General features: G+C 37.4%; 1 protein-coding gene across 2 annotated transcripts in view; it reads right to left on the bottom strand.

Moving 5' to 3' along the window:
• VIRMA (vir like m6A methyltransferase associated) overlaps nt 1-18351 on the bottom strand; it is a 67007-nt gene extending 48656 nt beyond the window's left edge. For both annotated transcript variants that reach the window (XM_014841662.3, XM_014841661.3), the window contains exons 1-2: nt 18108-18351; nt 3602-3717 (exon numbers count right to left, since the gene is read on the bottom strand). In XM_014841662.3, the coding sequence (XP_014697148.1) occupies nt 3602-3717; nt 18108-18170 (179 nt within the window). In that variant the 5' untranslated portion in view covers nt 18171-18351. The remainder of the gene's footprint in view (nt 1-3601; nt 3718-18107) is intronic.
• Nucleotides 18352-18602: the final 251 nt, after the last annotated feature.

Genomic DNA, 18602 nt, shown 5'->3' on the forward strand with positions numbered 1-18602 from the left:
GATTTAAATAACAAAAATATACAGTTAATTGTAATATTTTCTGTAATTTTATTCACATCCAATTCTCAAGTAGCATACTATTCACTTTGAGTATTACTGAAAATAAAATTTTAATCATCAAGCATCTTTCATTTGCTACTTGGACCATTCTAAAACAAGTAAATATTTAAATTTTTTAATATATTTTAAAAGCAAATGCTAATTAATTCTAATACTTAATTTTATAATTCTTTATATCATTATTCCCTTTCAAAAAGAATCAGGAGTTAACTAACTTCAAGCTGTATATTATAATTACAATTTGATTTCAATTTAATCCACATTAATACAAAACCATAATAAAAATTTTGGCATCAAAGCCCTAAATTGTGACAAAGCCTAAACTGAAATTTGCATAACAGCAGCAATTTACATAAAATATTTACTTTTTTTGTAGATTTACATAGTTAAGATTAAAGCATATTTAATTTGCATAAGAATGAAATCTTGCTACACTTGATACATATCAAGTGTACACATGGCTGAAACTCCTTAGGCTCAACCAAAACCTTGATATTAAACACTGCATGCTTTGTAGTTTATTTACAAAAAATCCAAATGGTAAAAAGTGTAATGCCCAGAGTACTACCAAAGAGGTTCCCTCATGCACTTGTGGTAGAAGTACAAATAAGTGCAATCACTCTGAAAGGCAATATGACAATAAAATTCAGGAGACTGAGAAAATGTTCACACTATTTGGTCCAGAAATAGATTTTTCTAGGAAGTGTTTCTATGGAAACACTGATAGGCAAACAAAGATTTTCCTTCAAGAGCATGTTCATTATACTCTGACTTGTAATTTGAAAACTGAAAACCATCTATCTAATGGTCCCCACATAAAGAACTAGCCAAATAAATTACTATACAGTCATTTGTTAGATCATGCAGCCATCAGAAATCACATTTTCAAATAAAACTGAATGATGTGAAAGTACTCCTGAGATAATGTTAAATAAAATGAAGGAATAAACAGAATATACACAGTGGGGTCAGAGCAGCATCATACATTTATCTTACACAAATTCAACTATATGTGCTCAACAACTCTAGTCTCTCCCTCCTATCTTTCCTCTTCAAACTAGACCCTGGCCTCCAATATCTCAAGGAAAGGAAAAAGGGCTGAAATGCAAATTCTTTACTTTTGAGACATCAAAGATGCACGCCCTGGTCATTGAAAAGGGATTTAAAGAATCAATGGTAATTTGACTACACCAGTGTTTCATCTTAAAACTTGTTGACTCTAAAACCTACCCTCACATAACATACCACATTTACATATATACAAGTACACACATATACATTAAAAAACAGTGCATCAAATGTTAAGATTCTCTCAGGATGGAGGGATTACAGGGATTTTAATTTTACCTGTAAAGTTCTGAATTTTATAATGAGAAAAAACATTATTGTAAAGTATGCTGCACAAATATCATTTGATGACTAATATTACTTTCAACCTTGGGATTTCAGGCTTCCTGACATCTTACATTTGTACTACTGAATTAATACTTTATTTTACTGTTCTGTAACATATTGTGTATGAAGTTGTTTATGACAATTTCATATTTGGAACTATTAAAACATGAACAGCCATTCACCCCCAGCTAAGAAAAAGGAGAGAGATAAGAAGAGGGAAAATGAAACAAAACTCTTACCCACTGCAGCTAATGGCAGAGATCCATTCTGCCTGCTCTGGTAGCCACCCAACAAAATGGCTACTAAGACCCCTGCTTCCTGCTATTCACACCCTTGTGTAGCTCCCACACTGTACCAGTAGAATACGTAACCAAAACATACTAAAAATGATAGTATATCACTTCTGATATTAAGTTATAAAACACACTGATTGTGGCTTCCTTGTTGAGGGCATGCTCTCTCACTCTTGGATCACTCACTCTAGAGGAATCCATGTTGTGACATAAGCAGCCCCATAAAGAGAATCTCCTGGCAAGGAACTAAAGTCTCCTGCCAACAGCCAAGGGAGCAAGCTACTAAGCAAATTCTCCAGCCCCAGGCAAATCTTGAGACTGGAGTCTGGGATTATATTTTAAATGTTTACTGTTTTAGGCTGCTAAATTTGCTATAATTTATTATGCAGCAAAAGATAATAGACCCTTGTTGACCAAAAGCAGTACAATTAGAGAAGACTGCTGGATACACTATCATTACTCCATCTTTCCCATTCTACACGCTTTTTATAGGAACAGCAGGAAGAAATTATAGGAAAACATGAGTTTTTATTTTCTTAAACACGGAAAAAAAAGATACAAAGTCAATTATAGTGATCTCTCATTACAAACATTAAACACTTACTGCTTTGTTTTGTATTTGTTTTACCTTTGAATGACCTGAAAACATTTGAAGATTTTCTACTTACTTCTACAAGTAACCAATTACTTTTCACAATTATGAAGAAATGAGCCCTTAACTTTGACTCTGTACCATAACACCATTAAGTAGCTGGTTTAACTCTTTCATGTAATAGAAACTGAGTTATCACAGCATGCACATAATGAAATGTGGTATTAATAAGAGAAGATTAATACCTAGGCTGTAAGCTAAAAACTCACATAGATATATTTATTATATATACTCATGTTTCCACAACCAAAATTTAGCTTATATCTCCAATTCATGTAATTAAAATCAAAAGAAGAAGATGATTACTCATTTTACAACATAGATCAAATTCCTCTGTTTTATGTCAGTTGTTAAAGTTATCAACAACTCTACATCAGGGACCATGTCTTACATTTTGTTTATTTCCCACAGAGCCTAAGAAAGAGAAAGCATCAAATAACTACTTGCTACATACAATTAATGGCTAATGTGAAGCTATGAATTTATAAAAAGACACATGGGGCCAGCCCAGTGGCGCAGCGGTTAAGTGCGCAGGTTCCGCTTTGGCGGCCCGGGGTTTGCTGGCTCAGATCCCGGGTGCGGACATGGCACCGCTTGGCAAAAGCCATGCTGTGGAAGGTATCCCACATATAAAATAGAGGAAGATGGTCACAGATGTTAACTCAGGGCCAGGCTTCCTCCGCAAAAAGAGGAGGATTGGCAGTAGCTAGCTCAGGGCTAATCTTCCTCAAAAAAAAAAAAAAAAAAAGACACATGTATCAGGCTAAGAAGATCATCAAGTCATGAAAACTGATACTATAAAATAATAAAAATGTACTAACATTAAAAGATATATTTCTGAATATTCAGACTAATTCTTATTTTCAAGGAAAAAGGTTAAAAGTACTTCATCTACTACATTGTGCCACCATAGAATATTTTGGAAAATATAAACCTATTTCCACCAACTTTTAAAAAAAAGGAATGAAGAAAGAAAAATTTAATTTAGTACTTAGATCAAGTAATTACTATTTTCAAGTTTATAATGAAATATGGATTATACAGAAAACCTAGAGTCAGTTACAAGTACAACGTAACCATAAGTGAATAAAATTTTAGGTTTTTTTAATTTACAAAATATTATCTTAAAATTTTGCCTTTAAGAATATATTTCGAGGACAATCTTCAGTCAAAAATTCTTTTAAAAAGAAAGTTGACTTACCCATATGCTCTATTGTCAGGCAGGCTGCTATGGGCTCTGACTCCTGGGGGTATGACTCGGACTTCATTGATATAAACCACACATGGAAAACGAACCACATCTATATGAGAACTTTGCTTTTAAAAAAAGGGAGGGAGAATACAACGGATTATAAGAGAATACTACGAAAAACTATATGCCGACAAAATGGATAACCAAGAGGAAATGTGTAAATTCTTAGACTCTTACAACCTCCCAAAGCTGAATCAAGAAGAAATGGAGAATCTGAATAGACCAATAACAAGTGAACAGATTGAAACAGTAATCAAAAGCATCCCAAAGAATAAAAGCCCAGGACCAGATGGCTTCCCTGGGGAATTCTACCAAACTTTCAGAGAGGACTTAATACCTATCCTCCTCAAGATATTCCAAAAAATTAGGGAAGATGGAATGCTTCCTAACACATTCTATGAGGTCAACATCACTCTGATACCAAAGCCTGACAAGAACACAAAAAAGGAAAACTACAGGCCAATATCGCTGATGAACACAGATGCAAAAATCCTCAAAAAAAATTGGCAACCCAAATACAGCAAAGTATCAAAAAGATCATACATCATGATCAAGTGGGATTTACACCAGGAAGACAGGGATGGTTCAACATCCACAAATCAATGTGATACACCACATTAACAAAATGAGGAATAAAAACCCCATGATCATCTCAAAAGATGCAGAGAAAGCATCTGACAAGATCCAACAGCCATTTAGGATAAAAACTCTTAACAAAATGGGAACAGAAGGAAATTACCTCAACATAATAAAAAAAGGCGATTTACGACAAACCCCCAGCCAACATCATAGTCAATGGGGAAAAACTGAGCGCCATCCTCCTGGGAACAGGACCAAGATAAGGATGCCCACTATCACCACTCTCATTCAACATAGTACTGGAGGTTTTGGCCAGAGCAATTAGGCAAGAGAAAGGAATAAAAGGAATCCAAATAGGGAGTGAAGATGAGAAACTCTCGCTGTTTGCAGACGACACAATCTCATATATAGAAAACCCTAAAAAATCCATCGGAAAACTATTAGAAATAATTAACAATCACAGTAAAGTAGGCAGGGTACAAGATCAACTTACAAAAATCAGTTGCATTTCTGTACTCTAATAACAAACTTACAGAAAGAGAACTCAAGAATACAATTCCATTTACAATCGCAACAAAAAGAATAAAGTAGCTAAGGAGGTGAAGGACTTACACAATGAAAACTGTAAGACATTACTGAAAGAAACAGATAACGACATAAAGAGATGGAAAGAGATTCCATGCACATGGATTGGAAGAATAAACATAGTTAAAATGTCCATACTACCCAAAGCAATCTACAGATTCAATGCAATCCCAATCAGAAGCCCAATAACATTCTTCACGGAAATAGAACAAAGAATCCTAAAATTCATATGGGGCAACCAAAGACCCCAAATTGTTAAAGCAATCCTGAGAAAAAAGAACAAAGCTGGAGGCATCACAATCCCTGACTTCAAAATGCACTACAAAGCCACAGTGATCAAAACAGCATGCTACTGGTACAAAAACAGGCACACAGATCAATGGAACAGAACTGAAAGCCCAGAAATAAAACTGCACATATATGGACAGCTAATCTTCAACAAAGGTGCCAAGAAGGTACAATGGGGAAAAGATAAGTCTCCTCAATAAATGGTGTTGGGAAAACTGGACAGCCACATGCAAAAGAATGAAAGTAGACCATTATCTCACGCCATACACAAAAATAAACTCAAAATGGATCAAAGACTTAAAGATAAGTCCTGAAACCATAAAACTCCTGGAAGATGATATAGGTAGTACACTCGTTGACATCGAACTTAAAAGGATCTTTTCGAATACCATGTCTTCTCAGACAAGAGAAACAAAAGAAAAAATAAACAAGTGGGAATTCATCAGACTAAAGCGCTTCTGCAAGGCAAAGGAAACAAGGATCAAAAGAAAAAGACAACCAACCAATTAGGAGAAAATATTTGCAAATCATATATCTGATAACGGGTTAATCTCCATAATATATAAGGAATTCACACAACTGGACAACAAAAAGACAAACAAACCGATCAAAAGATGGGCAGAAGAGATGAACAGACATTTTTTCAAAGAAAATATACAGATGGCAAATAAACACATGAAAAGATGTTCAATATCACTAATCATCAGGGAAACGCAAATCAAAACTACATTAAGATAACACCTTACACCTGTTAAAATGGCTATAATCACTAAGACCAAAAATAAACCATGTTGGAGAGGGTGTGGAGAGAAAGGAATCCTCATACACTGCTGGTGGGAATGCAAACTGGTGCAGCCACTTTGGAAAACAGTATGGAGATTCCTCAAAAAACTAAAAATAGAACTACCATATGACCCAGCTATCCCACTACTGGATATCTACCCAAACAACTTGAAATCAACAATCCAAAATAATATATTGTATCCCTCTGTTCATTAAAGAACTACTCACAATAGCCAAGACATGGAAATAATCCAAGTGCCCATCGACTGAGGATTAGATAAAGAAGATGTGGTGTATATATGTGTGTATATATATATATATATATATATATACACATATATACACACAATGGAATACTACTCAGCCAGAAAAAAAGACAAAATCACCCCATTGGCAACAACATGGATGGACATGAAGGGAATTACGCTTAGTGAAAGAAGCTAAGCTGAGAAAGACAAACACCAGATGATTTCACTCATACGTGGAATATAAACAAGCACATGGACAAAGAAAACAGTTCACTGGTTACCAGAGGATGGGTTGGGGGTGGACACAGGGGCTGAAGGGGAGTACCTATGTGGTGACAGACAAGAAATAATATACAACTGAAATTTCACAATGATGTAAACTATTATGAACTCAAAAAAACAAAGCTTAAATTAAAAAAATAAAAAAAGGGAGAGGGACATAGTGCAATCAAAACACATTTTCTAGTCAAAATTTAGTCACCTTCAATTTGTTTCATTCAAAATGTCACAAATAATCTTAAACTTCACTTCACTAAAACCGTGCCATTATTTACAACGCTTTGTAAAAATGTTTAAAAAAATGTTACTTTTTTAAACAGCTGATGATAAAATATAGCTAGTTATATCTCTCCATTTGTATAATAACATTTTCTACAGCATATTTGCCTCCCTGCTGATGTTTTGCTTAGGTCAATATAGACCTACAGTCCCTTACTGGAAACCTCTGGAGCCATATGTCTTTCAGAATCCTGACTTTTTAGATTTTTGGAAAGGTAATATGACATAAATACTGTATACTAACTTAACACCCCCAGTGGCTTCTGGAGCAGTACCTTGTAATCAAAACATTAATACTTCTGCAACCACATGTAGAAACATGCACACTAAATAAATATTATAATCAGTATTTTGTCAATTCAGATCAGATTGCATGACCAAACGAATTCAGGGCAGATTTTTCTGCCATTTTTTAATTTCTGAATTATAGATAAGGGATTGCAGATCTGTACGTAAATTAGCTTAATTTACTAAACTTACATGCCAACTAATATAAAGAGATCAAGGGAGACCATTTAGGTACTTTAAAAAAGAAAAAAATGCACAAACTAGGAGTTCACCACAATAAAAGAAATGGATAGTATAAATTTAGCATACACTTGTTTTCAGGTATCATTTGACATAGGATCAGAAAAACATAGCTCTTGTGATCAATAATTTAAAAAGAAAACTTTCACACTGCTTTTGGGCTATTCTACATCAACTTTTCCTAGCAGTTCAGCCAACCAACACTACCTAGTGGCCAAAGTACATAATGACAAGAATGGTTCGCATTACTTGCATCTAGAAAGACTTGAGGCTTGAGTCTCTTAAAGCTGCAAAGAATATCAAGCACATCAACAGACCAAAACACCGTTCAACTTTGTCTTTCCAAAAATGTGACAGAGGATTACAGAAGAACCTGGGTCCCTGACATTGTGGAGCTGTCATATTAGCTGTAAAATGCTTAAAACCAAATTATTGAGAGAGGAAACCCAATTTTATCTAATCCACTGTTATTTCGACTGTTGTGACATCAGCTGAACTTGTATCTTAACTATTACAAACATACTGTAAGTATTCAACAAACTCTACAGTAGATTTACGTGAAAGAAATAAGCACTTTGCCTCAAACTTCAGTGCTGTTTCCTTCCTGTAAGGAACTTCTCTACTTAAAAAGTCTACGATATAGAAATCCCTTTGCTTCCATGGCTATAAATTCTCATTAATGTTTACAAAGGAAGCTTACAACAAAAGTTTATCAATTCTATTCTCCTCCACCATGCTCTGTACTAATTAACAAATGATAGTAGTAGTAGTTAAGGTATAGTTACTGTGGACATGAACTTAAGATTTTACAAACAGGCTTTCAAAATCTATTTTATTTCTAAGCAGAAGAGTTTCCATATTAGTTGCTACCACTTTTACCCAATATTTATTTATTAAATGTCTATAATGTTCCACAGTATGCTAGGTCCTCAAGATACAAAGACAAGAAGACATAATCTCTGCCGTTAAGGAACAATCTATTGTGGTGTACAAATACATAAATTGCTATGATACAGACTCACACAGGAAACTGAAAATTCAGACGGGTACTCACCTAACTCAGATTATGAGCAACCATTTGCGGGGGGAAAAGGGGAGTGTCAAGGAAGGTTTCCCAAAAGAAGTAGCACCTGAGCTAAGCAAGTCTTCAAGGAAAATAAGAATCAGTGGGAAAGAAGGAGGAAGAGCTTTCTAGGCAAAGGGAGAAGCATGCACAAAATGAATACAAACAAGAACTTGGAAGGTTCAAGAAACTGTAAGAATAGCTCATCATAGCTAGAGAGCAAAACGGGGGAGAGAGGTAGGACTGAGTAGCTAAACTCAATCAACAGAATAACAAGAAATAAGATTTGCATCCACTGCCAGAAGTCAATTCCACATCTGTATCTCCATGTAGGACCTCTCACCTGAGCCCCAGACCACCTATATCCAACTGCCAACTAGACATCTTCACCTGGATGTTCCTCTGGCACCACAAACTCGACAAGTCCAAAACGGAACTCTCTTCTATCAGTGACAGCACCACCATCCACACAATAGCCAAGACACAAACCACTTTCACAGTTGGCTTCTTTCTCATTCTCTCTCACCTACATCATTCATTCACAAAAACATCAAGTCCTATTGATTAAACCTCAAATTGCTCTGATATTTGTGTATTTCCCTCCATTCCTGCTGTCACTCTAGTTCTAGACACTATGCACTGTAATCTAGATTACAGCTATAGAAGCCTAACTGGTTCTGTGCTTCTTTCTTGCCTCCCTCCAACCCATTCTCCTATTGCAGAGTGGTCTTTCTAGAATGTAAATGTATCACTCTCCTGCTCTTTACCGTCCTCAGGCCAAATTCCTTGGTCCTACAAATAAGAATGGCCTCTCTTTATCACTCCAAATTTATAGCCCCAAAATACCACATTCTTTCTCATCTTCATGCCCTTACTCATGCTATTATCTCTGCTTAGAACCCTCCCACACTCCTCTGTCCCAATTCCTTTCAGATGTCAACTTTCTCTTGCAAGTTGAGCCAGACCAAGTCTAGATAGGTGCCTCTCCTTTGTGTATCCAAAACATCTTATCAAACTAAATTATAATTACTTCTTTTATCTCTCCCATTAGAGAGGTGTTTCAAGAAGACAAGAACCAAGTTTCAGTTTACTGTTACATTCATAGTGCCTGGCATATTCATTTAATGAATGTAAGACTTTTAATAGGTACTTAATAAGAGTTGACTGAATTGTGTTTTCAGAGTTCAAAAAAATATCACAATGACGTAGGGGCTTAAAATGTCTAGAGGAATACACAAACCTAGGAAGACAGGCTGACAATGGGAAATCATGGAAGGTTTATGATTAGGGCGCTAACAAGAATGTGAAAAACAGACTGGTCAGATTCCAGAACTCTGAGCCACATTTATCTTCAGAGGGAGTCCTTGTGTGTTTAAACGTCACAGTACAGCTGTCTCCCCGATCCTTACTCTTCTATCCCTGCAACTATCTTCTCTTCTCTTTTTACCCTCTCCTAAGGGTAAACTAAGGCTATCTCATCTACTCCTACCACTTCTATTAACACTTCTATTCAGATGAGTTCTGAATTAGTTTCTTAAAAAAACCTCTAAAATGAAATAGGACTTTCTAGCATTAATCACTCTCTTAAGACTGTATTTTAGCCCAGCAATTCCACTATTGAAAGTAATAAAGAAATAATTAAAGATGTATAAAATAATATAACTTCAAGAATATCACATCACAGTGGGCCGACCCCATGGCCAACTGGTTAAGTTTGCGTGCTCCAGTTCAGGAGACCAGGGTTCTGCCAGTTCATATCCTGCGAATGGACACAGCACCACCCATCAAGCCATGCTGAGGTGGCATCCCACACTGCACAACGAGAAGCACCTACAACTAGAATATACAACCATGTACTGGGGGCCTTTGGGGAGAAGAAGAAGAAAAAAAAGATCAGCCTTAAAAAAAAAAGGGAATATCACATCACAATATAAAGACAGGAGCCTAAATGTATGAGAACTTAAAATATAATAAGATTACCACTTAAAGAAATATTATGCGGCCAATAAAAACGATATTATACAGAATATCTAGGGAAGGAAACAAGATGGCTTGGCGATAGAGATGAGAGACCTACTTTTTACTGTATACCCTTTTGTACCTTTTGAATTTGTACCTCATAGATGCATTACCTAGCCAAAAAAAGAGACGATGTTTACAAATGAAGCTTACAAGTGTTATACAGGTGTATTCTTTTTTTTTTTTTTTTGTGGAAGATTAGCCCTCAGCTAACTACTGCCAATCCTCCTCATTTTGCTGAGGAAGACTGGCCATGAGCTAACAGCCATGCCCATCTTCCTCTACTTTATACATAGGACACCTGCCATAGCATGGCTTTTGCCAAGCAGTGCCATGTCCGGACCCAGGATCCAAACCAGTGAACCCCGGGCTGCCGAGAAGCGGAACATGTGAACTTAACCACTGTGCCACCAGGCCAGCCCCTATACGGGTGTATTCTCGAAGATGCACAACACATTGCTAGACAAGAAAAGAAGTCACAAATCAGAAACAAAAATGATCTCAGCTTTTTAACCACAAACTCACAACACAACTTGGAAAAAGATACAACAAAAATAACTTAGAAGAGGAAGAGGAAACAGATGGAATTAGTACAGTCTAAGTATATAAGAGGCTATCAGAAAATGACCTATCTCAACTATGAGATTTTTTATATGAACCTAAGGATAACCACTAAGCAAATAATTACAAGAGAGACATTTACAATAAACAAGGAGAAAAATAAGAATACCAACAGAGTAAACTATATAATCAAATTGGTAGTCCAAAATACATGGCACAAGAAACAAAGGAAATGCAGGAGAACCAGGAAACATGGAATAAGATGGCAGTATTAAGCCCTCATATATCAATAATCACTCTAAATGTAAATGGATGGAATTCTCCACTCAAAACACAGAGCGGCAGGATGGGTTAAAGAACAAGACCCTAAAATATGCTGCCCCAGGAAAACATCTCTACTCCAGAGACAAACAAAGGCTCAGAGTGAAGGGATGGAAGACAATACTCCAAGCTAATGGCAAACAAAAGAAAGCAGGTGTTGCCATACTTATACCAGACAAAGTAGACTTCAAGATAAAACTTGTAAAGAGAGACACAGAGGGGCAGTATATAGTGATGAAAGGGACTCCGCACCAGGAAGACACAACACTTATAAACATGTATGCACACAACACAGGAGCACCAAAGTACATAAGGCAACTATTAACAAACCCAAAAGAAGATTATCAATGACAACATAGTAATAGTAGGGGACTCAACACCCTGCTTACATCAATGGATAGATCATCCAGGCAAAAAGTCAACAAGGAGATAGTGGACTTAAATGAAAAACTAGACCAGATGAACTTAATAGACATATAGAGAGAACTCCATCCAAAAACAGCAGAATATATATTCTTCTCAAGTGCACACAGAACACTCTCAAGGACAGACCATATACTGGGAAACAAGGCAAACCTCAATAAACTTAAGAAGATTGAAATCATATCTACCATCTTTTCCAAGCATAATGCCATGGAACTAGAAATCAACTACAAGAAAAAAACTGGAAAAGGAACAAAAACGTGCAGACTAAACAACATGCCACTGAACAACCAATGGGTCGTCGAAGAAATAAAGGGAGAAATCAAAAAAATATGTGGAGACAAATGAGAATGAAAATGCACCATACCAACTCTTAAGCAATGCAGCAAAAGTAGTCCTAAGAGGGAAATTTATAGCAATACAAACCCACACTAACAAGAAAAAGCTCAAATAAACAATCTCAAATTACACCTAACTGAATTAGAAAAAGAAGAATAAAGCCCAAACTCAGCAGAAGGAGGGAAATAATAAAAATCAGAGCAGAAATAAATGAAATTGAAACAAAAAGGACTGTAAAAAGGATCAATGAAACAAGAAGCTGGTTCTTTGAGATGATAAATAAAACTGGCAAACCCTTAGCCAGACTCACTAAGAAAAAAAGAGAGAAGGCTCAAATAAATAAAACTGGAAATGAAAGAGGAGAAATTACAACAAATACCACAGAAATACAAAAGATTATACGAGAATACTATGGAAAACTATATGCCAACAAACTGGACAATCTAGAAGAAATGGATAATTTCTCAAACTCTTACAACCTCCAAAAATTGAATCAAGAAGAAATAGAGAATCTGAATAGACCAATCACAAGTAAAGAGATTGAAACACTAACCAAAAACCTCCCCAAAAATAAAAGTCCAGGAACAGATGGCTTCTTGGGAGAATTCTACCAAACGTTCAAAGACAATTTATTACCTGTTCTTCTCAAACTATTCCAAAAAATTGAGGAAGAGGGAAATATTCCTAACACATTCTATGAGGCCAAAATCACCCTGATCCCAAAACCAGACAATGCAATAAGGAAAATTACAGGCCAATATCGCTGATGGACATGGATGCAAAAATCCTCAACAAAATACTGGAAACCAAATATAGCAATACATTAAAAAGATCATACACCATGATGAAGTGGGATTCATACCAAGAACATAGGGATGGTTCAACATCCACAAATCAGTCAATGTGATACACCATATTAACAAAAAGAGGAACAAAAACCACATGATCATCTCCATAGATGCAGAGAAAGCATCTGACAAGATCCAACATCCATTCATGATAAAAACTCTCAATAAAATGGGTATAGAAGGAAAATACCTCAATATAATAAAGGCCATACATGACAAACCCACTGCCAACATCATACTCAATGGGGAAAAACTGAAAGTCATCCCACTGAGAACAGGGACAACGGTGCCCACTATTACCTCGCTTATTCAACATAGTCCTAGAGGTTTTGGCCAGAGCAATTAGGCAGGAAAAAGAAATAAAAGGAATCCAAATAGGTACTGAAGAAGGGAAACTCTCACTCTGTGCAGACGACATGATTTTCTATATAGAAAACCCTAAAGAATCCATCAGAAAATGATTAGAAATAATCGACAACTACAGCAACATTGAAGGATACAAAGTCAACATACAAAAATCAGTGGCATTTCCATATTTTAATAACAAACTAACAGAACAAGAACTCAACAATACAACCCCATTTACAACTGCAACGAAAAGAATAAAATATCTAGGAATAAATTTAACCAAGGAGGTGAAAGACCTATACAAGGAAAACTACATGACATTACTGAAAGAAATTGATAATGACATAAAGAAATGGAAAGATATTCCATGTACATGGAATGGAAAATTAAACATAGTTAAAATGGGCATACTACCTAAAGCAATCTACAGATTCAATGCAATCCCAATCAGAATCCCAATGACATTATTCACAGAAATAGAACAAAGAATCTTAAAATTCATATGGGTCAACAAAAGACCCAGAATAACCAAAGTAATCCTGAGAAACAAGAACAAAGCTCACCAGCAATCCCTGACTTCCTAACATATTATAAAGCAATAGTAATCAAAACATCACGGTACTGGTACAAAAACAGGCACACAGATCAATGGATGAGAACTGAAAGCCCAGAAATAAAACCACACATATACTGACAACTAATCTTCAACAAAGGAGCCAAGAACATAAAACAGAGAAAGGAAAGCCTCTTCAATAAATGGTGCTGGGAAAACTGGACAGCCACATGCAAAAGAATGAAAGTAGATTATTGTCTTTCTTCATATACAAAAATAGACTCAAAATTGGTCAAAGACTTGAAGGTAAGACCGGAAACCATAAAACTTCTGGAAGAAAATATAGGCAGTACACTCTTTGGCATCAGGCTTAAAAGGATCTTTACAAATACGATGTACACTCAGACAAGGGAAACAAAAGAAAAAATAAACAAGTGGGACTTCATCAGACTACAGAGCTTCTGGAAGGCAAAGGAAACCAAGATCAAAATGAAAAAACAATCCACCAATTTGGAGAAAATATGTGCAAATCATATATCTGATAAGGGGTTAATCTCCATAAAATATAAAGAGCTCACATAACTGAACTACAAAAAAATAAACAACCAAATCAAAAAGTGGGCAGAGGAGATGAACAGACATTTTCCCAAAGAAGATATACAGATGGCCAATAGGTACATGAAAAGATGCTCAACATCACTAATCATCAGGGAGACATAAATCAAAACTAGACTTACATATCATCTTATGCCCGTTAAAATGTCTATAATCACCAAGACAAAAAGTAATAAGTGTTGGAGAAGTTGTGGAGAAAAGGGAACCCTCATCCACTGCTGGTAGGAATGCAACTGGTGGAGCTACTTTGGAAAACAGTATGGAGATTTCTCAAAAAACTTAAAAGAGAATTATCATATGACCCAGCTATCCCACTACTGGGTATTTATCCAAAGACCTTGAAATCAACAATACAAAGAGACTTATGCACCCCTATGTTCATTGCAGCATTATTCATAATAGCCAAGACATGGAAGCAACCTAAGCGCTCAATGACTAATGACTGGATAAAGATGTGGTATATATATATACAATGGAATACTACTCAGCCATAAACAAGACCTAAGTGTTCCATTTGCAACCACATGGATGGTCTTTGAGGGCATCATGTTAAGCAAAATAAGCCAGACAGAGAAAGACAAACACTGTGTGATTTCACTCATATGTGGGAAAAAAACAGACTTACAGACAAAGAGAACAATTTAGTGGTTACCAGGGGGAAGATGGGGGAGGGTGGCACAAGGGGTGCAGGGGCACATTTATATGGTATTTGACAAATATTAATGTACAACTGCAATTTCACAGTGTTATAAACTATTTAGACCACAATAAAAAAATTTCTTTTAAAAAGAAACCACAAAACAGTATTACAGTATTGGTCCAGTAATGTGAGTGGTGGGTGAATACATTTAAGCATACATATATATATATATACACACACACACGCACATATATATATATATGTGCGTGTGTGTGTGTGTGTGTGTGTTTACTAGAGGATTTGGGAAAAAATTAAAGAAAGCTGTCGATAGCTGGGACTAAGAAAGGTGAGACTATGAAAGCCTTTGCTTTTCTGTATTTTCTAATTTTTCTATAACGAAATTGAAATTTACTAAAATAACATAGTTACTTTATTTTTTAAAAAGAGGCATACAAACCACAAACACAATTTGTAATTCATTTAGCACCGCTCAAATCTCTTTAAGTAGTCCCCTTGTAAAAAGAGAAGAAATGTCTGTCTTCCCCACCAGATTACAAATTCCTCTGAAAGCAAGGGCAATGGGTTTTGTTTTTTCTGTTTTATTTATATTGCCCCTCCTAGAGCTGTCCCACACCATATATGGTATTTTCCATCCACGGTTGGTTGGTTGAATCCACAGATGTGGAACCTGTGGATACTGAGGGTCGACTACAGAGACTTGAGTATCCTGGGATTTTGGTATCCTCAGGAGTCCTGCAACCAATCCCCCACAGATACCGAAGGCTGACTGTACTCCTTCTCCCTCACACCATCAGTTGCTATCCTGTCAATTCTATATCCAAAATTTATCTTGTACCTATCCTCTCCTACTTAGTCCCACAGGGACACAGCATGGCATGAACTTAGAGCCAGAAAATGTGTGAAATGTGTGTTGATGTGTCTTAATCCAGCTATGCCACTTTAGGAAAGTCATCTAACCTCTCATGCTCAGTTTTCTTATCTATAAAATGGGAATAACTATCTTTCAAAATTGATGGAAGGATTAGAGATAATGTATTTACATTACCAAAGCACTGTCTTGCACAAAATAAGCATTCAATAAATGCTAACAATGTTTACTGCCCATGTGCTAACTCAAGCTTTCATTATGTCTCATCTTTTCTCCTTGATTTGCCACCTAATGTTTCTGAACCATTTTAGGTGTTACTGTTCAATTAATCCACCTAATGTATTGTACTAATCATATAATTTGCTTGCTGAAAAACCTACCCATTTCCTATAAAATAAAGTCCATATTCCTTTACTTAGCATTCAAGGAACTCCATGATCTTGCTTCAAACTGCCCTTCAGGTGCCACTTCACACTGCTCCTTTTGGCATAGCCTACAGAGGACTGCTACTCCAGAAGAATGCCCTCCTTTCCTATCTACGACTGTGGGACATATCCTATTCCAGCAAAGACCAAGCTCATATGCCAACTGCCTTCATAAAGTCTTCTCTGATACTCTCAAAGGAAGAGTGGTCTCTCCCTCCTCTGAAATCACATAGTCTTGACTTGTACCACCAAAGGGAGCTAAATAAAGATTGACTGAAGTCGTATTAAGTCAGGCACTGATGGGCATTTTGGAAACAAAGGCGACAAACCCCAAGGAATTCCCGCTCTCTTTCTTTATGTACTCATCACACTCTAACTTGAATTATAATTTTGTGGACCTAATCTCCAACATTTAGTTATAAATTTCATGAGAACAAATATCTCAATATTCCATATTTGCCACAAACCTCTACACCTCTTTCGAGACAGTTTAAATAGGATCTCTACTAAGCCTTCCCCAGTCACTGCCAGAAGAAGATTTTTACTACTAGTTCTATCCTCTGGATGTCCTCAATGTTTGTCTAAGAATAAGGGAAGAAATACTAAATTCTTGAAGACATAAGTGAATGAATGCCAATTTTTCTAAACTAGAAATATGCTTTTTTATTTCATTTTTAACTGTCCTTTATTTCTGTACAAATGATAGATTTGCTCTTATCCAACTACGGCCTCCACTGTGAGTTTCCTAAAGCCTAGCTGGAATTACAGTCAGAGAAGTATGGTCATTGAACAAACAGAGCTAACTGACCCACGTGAAATGAGAGACCACAAATTAATTCACCTTTAGTAAGATATGCTAAAGTTTCCAAACTTTCCATTTTTACAGACCTACAAACCATTCGTTAAAATAATTATGACCAAGGTTTTCAACTTTTTATTTTGCCAAGTAAAGCATTAAGATACAACCACTACTCACTACCATCACTATCGCAGAAGAAAGAATAGTACTCTAGACTGATTAAGCTTACATTTAAAGAGAAATGTGAGTTCTGGGGTTTTTTTAATTTCTCTGTGGACTTCGTTAATGTTCATCTGTGGTCAGCTTTCGAGAACCTTTAGTTAACTAGCTATATTCAGTAGACACATCGCAGAGCCAGTCGTAAGTTCAGGGGCGCTCCCAACACCCCACCCTCGCCCCTCAAAACGACAATACAACTGTGCTTCACAGCTTGACTACAATCCTCTCAATTCTCCCCTCTTCCCAACAAGTATTCTGCACGCAAAGGACGTTCCGTGTAAGCATTTCATGCTGTTAACGTGTGAAATCTTTCCAAGAGAGTAGTATTAAAGTTTCACGACAAACTGAAGAACGCCGCAAGCCTAAACCGAATGAGTGTCACATCTGGGCCACAGAACTCCCATTAGAAAAGGGACCTAGGAGAAGGGGCTTAAGAACATGAAGCCTCCGCGACCTGCTCGGCCACCTGCACCACTGTCAAACACAAGCTGTCCAAGACCCCTCCCAAACACCACCTGAGGTCAACCTGAGAACCATGATCCTTTTCAAGGCCCAAAGCTAACAGGAACAAACGAAAAAGAGCAAAGCAAGCAGAGCAGCCAAGTCGACCAAACACCGGGAGCCTAACACCCAGCAGGGCAGTGAGGAGCCACCCCTGCCCTCCCTCAGCCCCGCTGCCCACACCCAAGCTGGGGGAGGGGGGTGTGTAAGGGAGGAATCAAAGTGCCAATAGACAGGAGAAAAGGTCGAGGCACGCCTAACGATTTTTTGTAAAGGTCCCCAAAGTCCAGAGGCAGGGTCAGAACCAAGTCGCGAAGCCTTACCTCAGCGCTCGGGTGTTTAAAAGTATCTAAAAATAGCAGCTCCATCGCTGAGTCCACCGCCATGTTTGCCGCGGGCGGAGGACAGGGGGAGGACTTCCGGAGCAGCCCTCAAACCTCGGCGACAGCGGCTCAGGAGAGGGAGAGACGGCCGTACTTCCGGTTGGCAGAGCGCTAGCACCGCAAGCCTCGGCCTATCCTGACGCGTCGTGCTGCCCAATGTCGCCGGCCCCGCCTTCTCCAGCGCGGCTGAGGGCGCCCTCGGAGCGCCGAGAGTGGCGAAGGAAGCAGAGGAGGGGACTACGGAGTCTCCAGTGGTCCAAACTCTGTCGTTCTACCGCGTTGTAGAGCCACGACGGCCTCAGGGTGGCAGAGTGCGGAGCAGGTTTTGGAGAAGGTGGAGTAGGGGTGGGGAGCGCTGCCAACTCGATACCCGGCCCAGTGAACCCGTCGGCAAGCAACGTTTCGAGGGCTGGCGGGAAAGATGCAATGAGCGAG

Source organism: Equus asinus, chromosome 12, assembly GCF_041296235.1.
Source record: "Equus asinus isolate D_3611 breed Donkey chromosome 12, EquAss-T2T_v2, whole genome shotgun sequence".
NCBI classification, from domain to species: Eukaryota; Metazoa; Chordata; class Mammalia; order Perissodactyla; family Equidae; genus Equus; species Equus asinus.